This window comes from Microtus oregoni, unplaced genomic scaffold (genome assembly GCF_018167655.1).
Source record: "Microtus oregoni isolate MIOR12 unplaced genomic scaffold, Mior012 000085F_ref0000168, whole genome shotgun sequence".
NCBI classification, from domain to species: Eukaryota; Metazoa; Chordata; class Mammalia; order Rodentia; family Cricetidae; genus Microtus; species Microtus oregoni.
In genome coordinates this window covers 3,732,569-3,745,242 of record NW_024544551.1, presented here as the reverse complement: position 1 = coordinate 3,745,242, position 12,674 = coordinate 3,732,569, and the positions used below count along the sequence as shown (strand labels likewise).

At 43.2% G+C, this 12,674-nt stretch overlaps 1 protein-coding gene across 3 annotated transcripts in view; it reads right to left on the bottom strand.

The window, feature by feature from the left end:
* LOC121441946 (synphilin-1) overlaps positions 1-12,674 on the bottom strand; it is a 138,616-nt gene that overhangs the window by 51,984 nt on the left and 73,958 nt on the right. For all 3 annotated transcript variants that reach the window (XM_041643360.1, XM_041643359.1, XM_041643361.1), the window contains exon 3: positions 5,173-5,245. In XM_041643360.1, coding sequence (XP_041499294.1) covers positions 5,173-5,245 — 73 coding nt within the window. The remainder of the gene's footprint in view (positions 1-5,172; positions 5,246-12,674) is intronic.

Here is a 12,674-nt window from a genome sequence, read left to right as displayed (position 1 = left end):
AAAGAAACCAAGTTTCGGAGAGAATGGTTTCTTTTATTTGGTGTCATACGAGCAACAATTCATATTATTCCAGCATTGAAAGTCTTTCCGAATCTATTTTCAGAGCTATGGGAGGCATATTTATCACAGCGGCACAACCAAGCTTTCTAACCTGACTGAGTTTCCGTTCCCAGATCCAAAGGAGGATTCGTATTTATTTGCCTTTCTGCCCAAGAAAAGCAGATAGTGAGATTAGCAGATACTTGTTTTCAAGGAATCACAGAGCAGTGATAGCATCATGAATTTGAAACAAATGCATCTTTGAATATCTAATTAACTTTAAAAAAAAACCTCCAAGCCGATGAAACTGGATATTTTATTTGAATGCCATATGTTGCATGATGCATTTCTGCCCTCATTTGAAGACAGCCATGAAGTTAACACTCACTGTCTTGGAGATGTAGCTATTGGGCAGGGAATACGTGCAAAGGTTTCATGGATTACTTCCTTTTTCAGATGTGAACATTTCACACACAAGCTTCCCTTGCTGCTGGTCCTCACCCTACACTACTTGATACACATGTTCCTGGAATTCAATTACCCCTCAGCTGACTCGTATTCATGGGGGTCTTGGAGACAGAGGATCTGGTTTCAGATCCGCTTGATGGCTCAAGAATTTTGGGCAAATTATGAACTGCGGGCTTGGGTCCTCATCAGTAGAATGGCCACAATAATGGTCCTTCCTCGGAATTATTTGGTGGAGAAGGGAAATGTTTACAGAAGATTTGGCACAATGCTTGGAATGAGGAATCCCTGAAGTCTCAGGGGCACCTTGCACAACTCCAGTACACCATGAGCAGAATATGTTCTCTGGCTTCCCATTCCTCAGTAATTTGTCTCCCTCCTACCTCATGCGTATCTCCAAAATTCCTCCACCCTTTCTTCTTTGCAAAATCTTTCTCACACACGCATACACACAAAAATCTGAAGCCTAGTAATGATCAATGACAATATTATTCTTATTAGGAGAAGATAGAGACTCAAGTCCTTTAGCTAAGAGAAGGGTACTCCAGGGGGACTCCCAGGCTGTGGTGAGCTGGTGGAAGGTGCTAGAACTCAATTCAGAGCCTCTGACAACACCATGAGAGTTGCCTCTTTCACAGCCCACAATGCAAGCTGACCCAGGTGCAGGGATGAAGAGAGGTGAGCCTTGGGCTATATGTCCATTGACTGTTTTAAAGGCTACATCCAAGGTGAACTCTATACCTGTCATCACAGAACACAGGCCGAAAGGACAGACCCCATGTGCAGGAAAGGTACATGTTAAGCCATGTATAGCATGTTAAGCTGTTGCACAGGACTGAGCAGACAACGGCGAGACTTCAGATTTAGCCGTGGGTGCTGCATTCCGAGAGGGCTGCTGGGAAGATGTTTTCATCCTGAGTAGAACAATATGGGTGCCCAGGAGGCATTCGGCAGCATGGAGGAAAATGTAAACCCTGGGGGAGGGGGCACAGGGCAGCCCTTTCCACATATCAAACAGTTCCCCTTTCCAGGAGGGATGTGTCCTGCTTCTCTAAGGTTTCAGGAAAGGAGCAGGTGAAATTCAAGGGACACCAGATTTGACAGAATAACAAAACTCATCTCATCAGAATTTGTACTCTGTTAATAAAGGGATGAATAGGACGGCTGCCTCTGTGGGACAAAAAAAAAAATCACTCTTGAAAAAAATCTGATTGGCTTTAGACTGCCTAAATTTGTCTTAACCTTAAAATTTTGTGCCTGTAAATAATTAAATCGTTTTCATTACAAACAAATTTATATCACACTTGTGAGACTAAAACAATGCCCCAGTTAGCTTCACCTGCCCTGGCCTAGCCTTGGAGTATATGTCCTCAGCTGTGACCAAGAAGAACACCACTGGTGAACACTCGCTGTGTTCTCTTTTAAGGGCCCTGGCCACCTCCCATCCCTCTCTCTTTCTCTCTCTGTCTCCCTCTGTCCATCCATCCGTCTGCCTGCCCGTGTGAGTGTGTGTGCTTGTCTCCCTCCCTACCTCTCCTCTCTTCTGTTCCCCAGAGGCCGGTGTCGCCTCTCCCCTCCCCACTCTTCCCATTCACTTTCTCCCTCTAATGCCCCCTCCCCACCTGAGCTCTGTCGCATGGAGTCTTTCCACGGGGTACAGTTCTATATGTTGAACATCCCTGACCTGGAAATCTAATAAGATGGCTCCAAAATCCAAACCATGTAGGGGGCTGGCATGATGTCGAATGAGTTTTAGATTTTAGAGCATTTCAAGTTTGGGACATTTGGATTAAAGCGTGCACAGCCTGTTAACATTTTTAAGATGGGCAGTCTCATGAGATTATATACTTCCCATCACTAGAGTGATGAGCTACAGGCTATCTGAAAAACAAACAAACAAACACACAAAACACCTAAAATATAGAGAACTCCTAACTCTGAAAGACTTCTGGCTGCAGACGATTGGAGTAAGTCACTTTCAGTCTGTGATAAGATTTCATAAAAGCTGGACCCTGCTGGCAGTGCTGTCTACCACACATAGGAAACCGAGCTCGCTTTGGCGTCTGGCCACATCCTCTGCCCACCCCCTCTCCTGCTGTTCTTTAGTTGGATCACTATTCAGCAGCCACACTGGCTCTCTTTACTTCGTCATAATTGCTAAGTTTGCTCCTGGATCAAGGAAGTGGGCATTGCTCATTCTTTGGTTTTCAGTCCCCTTTGCTGGCTTTCACGTGGCTGGGTCATGCTAAGTTTCTGTGAGGCTTATTCTCAATCGTCAAGGTGATGCGATTTAGAATAAGCTGGAAAGATCTCTGGGCATGTCTGTGAGGGAGTTTCCATGATAGGTTAATTGAGGTGGGGCGACTCATTGTAAATGTGGGAGGCACCATTCCACGGGCGGAGGTCCTGGGATGAATGGGAATGAAAATGGGAACGAACGCTGTAAGCCCACAGATAGCCCTCTCTTCTTCCTGACGACAGATGCCGCGTGATCAGCTGCCTCACGCTCAGAGGCAATGGCTTCCCTGTCGTCTGGACTGTATACTTAGACTGAGAACTGAAGTTCCCCACACCCCCAAAGTTTCTTTTGTCAAGGCGATAAGAAAAGTAATCGACACACTCCCTGCCACCCTGAGCACTTCCTCCTCAAGGACCATATGTTGTTCGACCACAGTGGTTCTCTTCCTAATGCTGTGACCCTTTAAAAAATTCCTCATGTTTAAGGTGGGTGACTCCAACCTTACAATTATTTTGTTGCTACTTCCTAACTGTCATTTAGCTAAAGTTAGGAGTCGTAATGTAAACATTTGTGGAGATAGAGATTTGCCAAGGGGTCGCGACCCACACGTTGAGAGACTATCATGTGGGCTCAGGCTGCCATATTGTCTGCAAGGCTCTGCCTACTTAGATGCTCGCACGCCCTCTGACTGTCACCTATCCAGGTGTGAGCTCACTGAGCACAGGAGGATCTTGTGTCTTGGTGTTTTGTTTTGTTTTATTCTCTATGCTCGGATCAGAGAATTCTCAACACACAGTTGTTGACTGAACAAAGGCAAGAATGAATGGGAATATTTGTTAAAAGACTTCGTAAAACAGCGAGAGATGGGAACACTCGACAGTCTTCCCAAGTCTTTGGACTCTAACTTGAACCCCAGTCTTTGGACTCCGAGGCTTGTCTCTTGATTCTTGCAGTGTGTAGTTTGTGCCACTGAGCACAATCCTTTTCAAGTGATTTTTTGAGAAAAAAAAAATGTTGCTTTAAGGAGATAAATCCTTCAAAGGCTTAGAGCCAAAAATCTCCTGTCCATCTCAGCAAACACGTGTGTCTTTTTAAAAACAACATCTTTATGCATTCTTTGAAAATGTTATGTATTTATACAACTTATTTCCATCATGTCCCTATACCGCTGCTTCCTTCCAAACTCCCCAGATATGGTTTACACCATTTCCCTCCCAACTTTATGTCCTGTCTCCCCCCGCTCCTTTTTTTTTTTAACAGTTTAGAGCAAATGAAAACTTTCATTTAAATTTAAGGCTAACTTCTGGCATGTTTCTGATTCATATTTATATATTACCAACACACATCCACATGTTCATATTTGAGTGTATACACAAGGAGAGAGAGAAGAGAGAGAGAAGAGAGAGAGAAGAGAGAGACAAAGAGAGAGAGAGAGACAAAGAGAGAGAGAGAGAGAAATAAACAAACCTGAAAACACATTATTTTTGCTGTTTCTTCTATGGAAAATGTGAAAGCAAAACAAACAGTCCAGGAAGGAAAGCTAATTAGTTCTCCAAGTCCTTTCAGTCAGAAATTCAGAATTCTAGTAGCTGTACAGGAAAGATACCTCTATTTATTTTTAAACATCATGTGCATAATTTAAGGATTATCTTAAGTCTCGTGCCAAGCGTGTTTCTCCAGCCTGGTGTTACTACGAGGAGAGGTTCAGTTTGGCTAGGTTAGTGGTAATTATATAGAGCAAAGGAACAAACACCGTTTCATAGTTTACTATCATTCCCATCAATATCCTTTCTATTTTCCTTTTTGCCCATCTCAGAGAGAAAAGAAGAGGGGTTTCATTTGATTTACAGGGGGGAAAAACAACCCTCAATGTACTTTTTTTTTCAGGCGGGGGATGGGGCAAGGAGACAAGGCCAGCCAGCTGGTTTCCATCTAGCCGCCATAATTCTCTGTTTAGTTTACACTATTAAACTCCAGCGCCTTGCTTTCATCTTAACTGTTATAGTATGCCTTATTGCAGATTCTAGCATGTTGCATCCTGATAGGGTTTCAGACTTTGGCAAAGCCTCATCCCTCACGTTGGTCCTTGCCATATGGGCAGTAAATGCATCCAGCATTTTTTCACTGGCGCCGGCATCATTATGTTTTTGCCACCATGGCTTTCTTGGGTTTTCTGCAGACCTCTGTGGAGCCTATGGTTTGAAGGTTATCAAGAGGACCTATGTCGATGTATATACAGCCGGGTCCTAGTTACGACCTCGTAGTCCTGTAGATGACCTCAACAGATACATCTGTTTGTTGAAGGTGGCAGGGAGGCGGCGGGAGCAGAGAAACCACAAGGGAAAAGAGCAGAATGCAAAAGCAACCAAGGCCAGGCAAACCGGAGCGCTACCACTGGTGGGTGAGGAGGGGCGAGGAGTCCGACTTACCTGATCTGTCCTCATTTTGGGAATCACATCTTCTGCACAGTTCTGGGATGGTCTTGAGAGATGTGACTGAGTACTGAATGGGAAGACAGAGGGAGAAGGGTGTGAGATAGAAATTTAAAATAAAGGTATTCCCTTAAACCACCCAGAAAAAAAAAAGATGAACACAAGGACTGAGGCTTAAGTACAACAGACACATTCAAGAGGTGGACCTCGTGGTGATCTAAGAGCATCCTAAGATCCACGGGCGAGCACCTCAGTAGACACAGGTTAAAGAGGAGCCTGGCGGCTCTTATTTAATGGACAAAGTAAGACACATCTGAAAGCTTTTCTGTGTCTCATCATTTCAAACTGAAATATAGCCAGAATTACTGAACCTTGAATACTTCCAGAAGATACTATTTGTTTCCTCAACCCAAAGAGCTAGCTAGCTACCAGTGTAAAAAGCCTAGTGGAGGAGGATTCGGCTTCCTCAGCATCCAGACTGAAGGAGACATGTCTATGCCGGTGTGGACCACACTACATAAAATCCCAAAGCTGGGCCTGGAGAGATGGCTCAGTGGTTTAGAACACTTACTCCTCTTGCAGAGAAGATTGATGTACTTCCCAGCACCCTCATGATGGGCCACAACTATCTGTAGCTTCCATTCCAGGGGATCCAATTCCCTCTTTTGGCCTCTGCAGCTACCAGGCACTGTCATTCCTAACACTCTTACGCATACAATAAACACGTCTTTTTGTTTTAGGCTCCAACAGTTACCATGTGCTGCGGATTTTACTGTGTGTATTGTCTCCATGGCAAATACTGAGGTCTGGTCATTAAAAGCAAGGGGAACATAGGTCTCTTTGAAAGCTCTTCCCATCCATAGATTAGTTTGGAAGGAAAGACAGCATCTTTTAGTCTCTGTCACAGCATCAAGTTCAGGGCTGGCTATCAAGATAACAAATTATGACACTGGAGGCACAAAAACACATGTAAAATCAATAACTATGATTTATGGGGTCTACATTTGATAGCCATCAATTTGTCTTGAGAGAAGGATGTGTTCAAACAAAATAAATAGAATGAATAGAAGAGAATGAGGCCTTTAATCAAAGACTATCTTCAGTCATACTCATACTGCAATCCATAAAACACAATTTTCTCAGAATGTTTTGCTCTGTATCTCTAAGAACAGGCACATATCATGAATTACTTCTCCATTGCAAAATCTGAGGCAACTGAGAAAAAAAATAATTTAATCTAAAAGAAAAATGACCAGAGGAAACCCATTAGTGTTATTCTAGCCTCACAAGCGAGGACTGTATAATTAGAATGCATTTCTCAATGCAAAGGTACGTTAGTGGGTGTGATGTTGATAGATAGACCTCCAGAGTTCCCACAGAATATCAGCAAAGCAAGGCAGAAGGAGCAGGCGCTTGCCGCTACTGTCAGCTTGCACATCACAAACAAATTAAATTCCCAGTATTTCCAAATGAAAAATGAAATCTCAGAAGACTAATTAGAGAAATTATTCTTACCTGTCTGATGCAATAGCATCCTGTTTATATTGGCCATTCATCAGAGACTACAGGTGTCTTAGCACACACTCTACACACAGGTGGAGGGAGGGGAAGGCTGCATGAACCGGAGTTGAGCCTCTAGACAATTTTTCCTTTTACATTATGCTTTGTGTGTTGTGTCTTGGGGGATGGGGTGGTCAGGGATAATTTAGACAGAGAAGCTTCGTCTTGGTAGTAGCAAGGTACCTCATGTTCCTGATCAAGTACAAGCTCTCTAAGGAATCTGGTAGCTTTCTGAGACCAGCTGGTGCAGGTTAAATAATTACACAGTCTATAATTCAATTAAAATTAGGCCTTTGTTTTGGTTGCTGTGCCCCATGAAACTCCCTTTGGCAACGGCTCACCGTCTCTCCTACTCCCCACTGCCATCTCTCACTCTCTCTCTTTCTTCCCTACCTCCCTTCCCCTTCCTCCCTCCCTTTTTGGGTTACCCCTCAAGACAATATTTTAGAAAAGAGGAAAATTGATTGATTATGTATAAATATGGGCAATGATACAGCAAGGATTTCTCAGTGGGCTTAAATGATATACACCCGATGAAAACAGCCCAACTGCTGTCTACATCTCAGGCATGCGCACTCGCACCTGAAAGCCAGATTCCCTATTCTCCAGATCTCAGCTGTGTTAGCTGCAGGTCCAGCTCTACCTGGTTGACTGCAAAGGCTTGCAGTAGGCAGTGAGGTTAAGTTTGCTGAGGTTCAAACTCTGAACAGCACAGGGTGCTTGGCTGGTGTGTTGACAGCGTTATCACAGTAAAATCTGGACGCGGGGGCACACACCTGTAATCCTGGCACTCGAGTGGGTGGAGCCAAGCAATCTCTGAGTTCAAGGCCAGCCCGACTCTAATACAGCAAGTTCCAAGCCAGTCAGCCTGTCTCAGAACAAAACAACAGAACACCAAACAAACCAAGCAACTGAACAACAATCAAAACCAACATTCCACCCCCTCAAAAAAAAACAAAACAGAGCTGGGGAGAGGGAGACATACAGGCTGTAGCTTTGCCCATAGCGCAAAAGAATGCTTTCTTTTGTGAAGACATATATTTGAATTCTTCACATCACAACCAGTAAGAAATAATGACCCTAAAGAAAACAGTGATGTGCTACTCCTGGGCCTAGAAATTAAAAAACACAGCAAACTAAGAAAAAAAAAAGTGCCAGCTAGAAAATTACAGTTTGGGGGACTTTTTAGGATGCATGGAAGGTCACACAGTCTATGCATTTAACAAATCTACTGTTCTTTATAAAGGCACAATAAAAGAGTAATTTGAGGGCTTATTTCTGTAAATAGTAACCCTACACGGGAAGATCTAATACAACAGAGTGATCTAAAGATGCTTACATTGTGGTGGGAAGAAATGCACAGGAAGCATGTTTCACAAAAGCAACACGGAAATGTATTTTCATACTTGCAAATCTGAGGATGAGCCCATGACCCAGTGACCTGTGATGTCTCTCATACAAGAGTGCATTGTGCTACCATCTGGAATGGGAGGCTTCCCAATTCACAGGACAGATGGTCTTTTATAAGGAGCTGTCAGATGGCTAACCTGCTTCACTCATAGGACAATCACTAGTAGTAACTCCTGTCACATGGACTGACCAAACCAAGACTAATACATCCTTCTTCTACTTATCCTCCAACCTAAATTGTGTAGCCTGTTCTCTTGATTCTGTTATCCGTTGGTGATATGAGAGAGGGCTTTCAGTTACTTGAGAGGTATTGTTTTTCCTTTTTACTATTTTGTCCTAACATCTTCCTTTTCTTGAATCCTTCCAGAGGTTACTGGCTGCAGAAATAGCCTCTTTGATCAAACTTTTACTACGGCTTTATGTTTCAAGAGCTCCTGGTGAGGTTGACCAGTTCCCTCAGCTGTTTCAATGCCTCTATAGAGCTGAAGTCTATTTGCCTGTTTCTTTTAATTTTCAGGATCTCCTTGTCTGCAGTGATTTCCTCCAACCACGAAGTGCCACTGTTCCTTAAGGTCAGCAAGCTCTCTGCCTTCTGCACAAAGCCCCAGGGCGGTTCTTAGCAGTCTTTCTCTTTTATGCCCTCAGTAAATGTCTGCAGTGTCTTAGGCTTGGCTTTTTCCTCTTGATCTATCAGCTCTGATATAGAGAGGAGGAGAAGGATATTATCTTTGACTTGTATGTACGTAGGGGCCAATCAACTGCCTGGAACACCAACACGTACATACACTGCACTCGAGCCTGGGCATAATACCGTAGATTTTCAGAAGTTTAAAAGTTTTCAAGTTTAGGTAGTTAGTAGGAATTCCTTCTGAGCATTAATACTGGTATAATTCATCAGGTCAAATTTATAGTTATAATTCATGGTTCAGATTTGACTAAAGCATGTCTCTGTTTCAAATCCTTCAGTGCCTCTGCAGCATGCACAGGCCAGACCATGTGCTTTAGTGTGGCATAAGATCAGTCTCTTCTCTTACTTTCCTTCACTTCTATTTGTAGTAACAAGAAATTTCTTATAGTTCGCATATCTACTGTTTTTCCTATGTCTTTATGAATTCTACTTTGTCCACCCAGAATGCCATTCCTCCCATTTCAATAGGAAAATTTCCTTTAATTTTTGCAGCCTTGCCTTGGTATCATCTCTATAATGCCCTCTATGACTCTCCCAGAGGGAAGGAATGTCAGCATTCAAAGTGCGCCCTCTGGATCAGTGGCATCAGTGCCTTCCAGGAATTCCTGGGACTTGGAATTCTTGGGAGCCATTTTAGAACACTGAATCAGGACCAGTTATGTTGGGTGCAGTCATTGGCTTGTGATGAGACATCCAGGAAATTCTGAAACATTCCAGAATTCACAAGGCCTCCTCTCAATCATACGCATGGCGTCCTGTCTCTCCACGAATGCAAATGATTTCATTGCTTCTTCAGGTGGTAGAAAACATTTTAGCTATCTAAGATACTAGGCTCTTATTGAACTGGACTAAAAGAACTCCTTTAGTAGCCATGATAACAACAGTTTATATCTATACAAAAGCAATCTTAGAAGAAGCCATCATTATAAATCTAGCATTGCAATCACAGTACATTTAAAAGACTAAAATCTCACTCCATTAACATGACTACTGGCAGTTGTCCTTTTCTAAAATGGACAAAGATTTGAAGCAAGGTCTGGCTCTGATGCTTACTATCTCTATGGTTCTAGACAAATCAATTATTTCATACCTCTGGGACTTGGTTTCCTTATCTGTAGCCACAAGTACCAAAATGAGATAATGAAGATGGAGTTATTTTGCAAACTGATAAGTGCCTGGAAACACGTTTGGCTCTCCTCTCTAACCCGTTTTCTGTGAGTGTTCCACAGACTTTCCTTACTCATCTTTGTTCCTGCCAGGACAAAGGCAGGAGATCAAGAGAGGAGCAGGAATGAGCAGGGACTGGAAATGAAAAGGAAGATGTTGCCATCTAACCTCTGCACCTTATGTGAGTCCTTCTAACTACTTCCTTACTCAAGCGAGTTTGTAGATAAGGGTGGACACGGAAAGCTTGCTTCCCAAACTAACTACAGTCTTTTTTGTCAGACAAATTGTGTGTGTGTGTGCACATGTGCATGTGTGTGTATGTGTGTTTGTTCCAGGCCACAGCAGTCATGTAAAGCAATTTGAACATGGATGGGATTCATGAGTGTACATGTAGAACATGAGTTCTTCATTGGACTATGGGAATCTCTGATCACCAAGACGGATGAATGTTCAGAACTGGTAAACAGTGGCCGTTAGTCCTGAAGACTAGTTGGGGCCAGTTGAGTGAAGAAGCAGATATTATCCAAGTGGTAAAGAGCCATAGAAAATGAAAGAGCATTGTCCCAAGCACCTTTGCGAGCTAGAGATTCTTAAGGAACTGAGGTTCTATTACTTTTCCTAAGGACAAAAACAATGAGCCATCCATTCCCACAACTATCACGAGACTCCTGGTTTCTCCGAGCTTTCCAGAATTCAGGCAGCCACACGGTAGAACCACAGCCCTCCACGCAAGCAAAACTGCCTGTCAAAGCAGATAAATAGCTGAAGAGAGATTTTCTGAGCTTAAGACTTTTTTTTTCCCTCTAAAATCTTGTTCTCTACAGAGGCCCGCCTTCTAATGGAGAAGCCTATGACTCCACATAGTCCTGAGCATACGGCACAGATAGTCCACTCCCATGTTACTAGCCCTCTGCCTCTCTTTCACAGAGTCCGCACCCTACCAGCAACCTCCTTCCCTCTTCCTCAGCCTCTCTCTCAGCACAGGCTCTCTCTGCAGATCCTAAGCATCTCCACCACCTCGGGATGCTCTGCCTCCCTTACTGGCCACCAGCCTCCTTGTTCTTATGCTCATCAGCCACAGTTCTTGGGTTGTCTTTGTTCTTGTTTCCTGATGTCTTCATTTACTCTTTCAGCTGCAGGGTGTGGTGCTCAGTATGGCCGCTGGAGAGTTTTAAGGGAAAAACTCTGTGGACACTGAACTTTACAATGACTGGACTCTTGGGTTTTTCTTTTTTTTTTCTTCCATTTTGTTTTAATTACTAAACTCCTGATCTCTCTCTGGTCCTTCTTGTTTTTGTTTTTTTTTCTTTATGTCTGAACACTTCTTTCCAGTTTCTTTTGTAGGGGCTTTACTCTTCCTTCTTCCACATAGGATATACTCTGTTACAGCCCTTCCTAGGGACACTCTGTCCTTTCAACACTACATTTCACCAGGAGACTTAGCCGATTGTTCAGTTTCTCCACTACCCCTCTGCAGGAACACGCAGATGGTCCACATCTTGCTTTATCTGTTCCACTCTCTGTAATTACATTTCATTTTACCAACTAGGTTTTATTAATAAGAATTACTGTAATCAATTCTATTCTCACATGTCCATGGTTTTTGCAGTGGTCTTTTGTTTCTTTTATATTTGTCAAGATTTGAAAAAAGAAAAATTGTTTTATGCCTTCAATGTTAGATACTGTCTGTAGCTGGTGTGGGAGAACTCAGCAGCTCTTGTTGGTCATTTTTAAGAGTACACCAGTATGTAAGTAATACGAATGTAATTAATGCAGTGTGTGGACAAGCAGCATTTGGTGGCCCATCCACACTGGAGAAGCAAGTGTGATGACAATGCTGAAGGGCCTCCTACGGCAAGGACTAGAAATGAATGGTAATGACTGAACTGAACTGTGAAGTCTATGAAGGGAATTTGGCCTTTCGGTCTAATGACCAATGGAACAGAATGGGTAGGCTCGATGGGTGTGGTCTCTGAAGATACACAGCCCTTTAAGAAGCGTGGAAGGAGGGTTATGCTCTCTCTTGGATGTGGAAGGCTTCCTGATGCCATGGCTTGGTGAGCTGGTCTGGAGCTTTCCCCATCCTTCCCTGCCTGATGAAGAGGCAGCGGCGCTGCTTCACTCTGTATCCGTAAGTTATTTCCATTTCCTCCCTTCATAAGTAAGTCCCGACCCAAACTCTAGTGCATTGTCGCAATTGAAGTCAGTCCAAAATGACTACAAAGCCCAGAAGTAGTCTTCAATGAAGACGTGGGTTCTGGAGCCAGTTGGCCCACATCATATCCTGATTTCAGCATTTTATCGGCAATCTTATTCTTTAATCTCACTGGTAACGCAGGGTAACTACAGTACCCTAACAGAGTGTGGTGTGAAGACTCTGAGCTAACACTGCAGAGCCTGGCAGTCCTGTCGGATGTACAGTAAGTGTTCAACAAATGTTAAGTACCATTATTATTTATATTTAGAGCATCAAAAAACACTAAAACGTTAAGCCTAAATATTAAAAAATATAAATGATGAAACAAATAAAAGAAACATTTATCTTGTAGTAGGGTAGCTGGCCAGCCAGGGACCTTGTCCAGCAACAGCGCTTGTCTAGCTTCAACTGTGAGCCAAGAGTCAATCAGCACCAAGAAACACAGACTGCCAGGAAGAATGATTGGTACTGAAATGT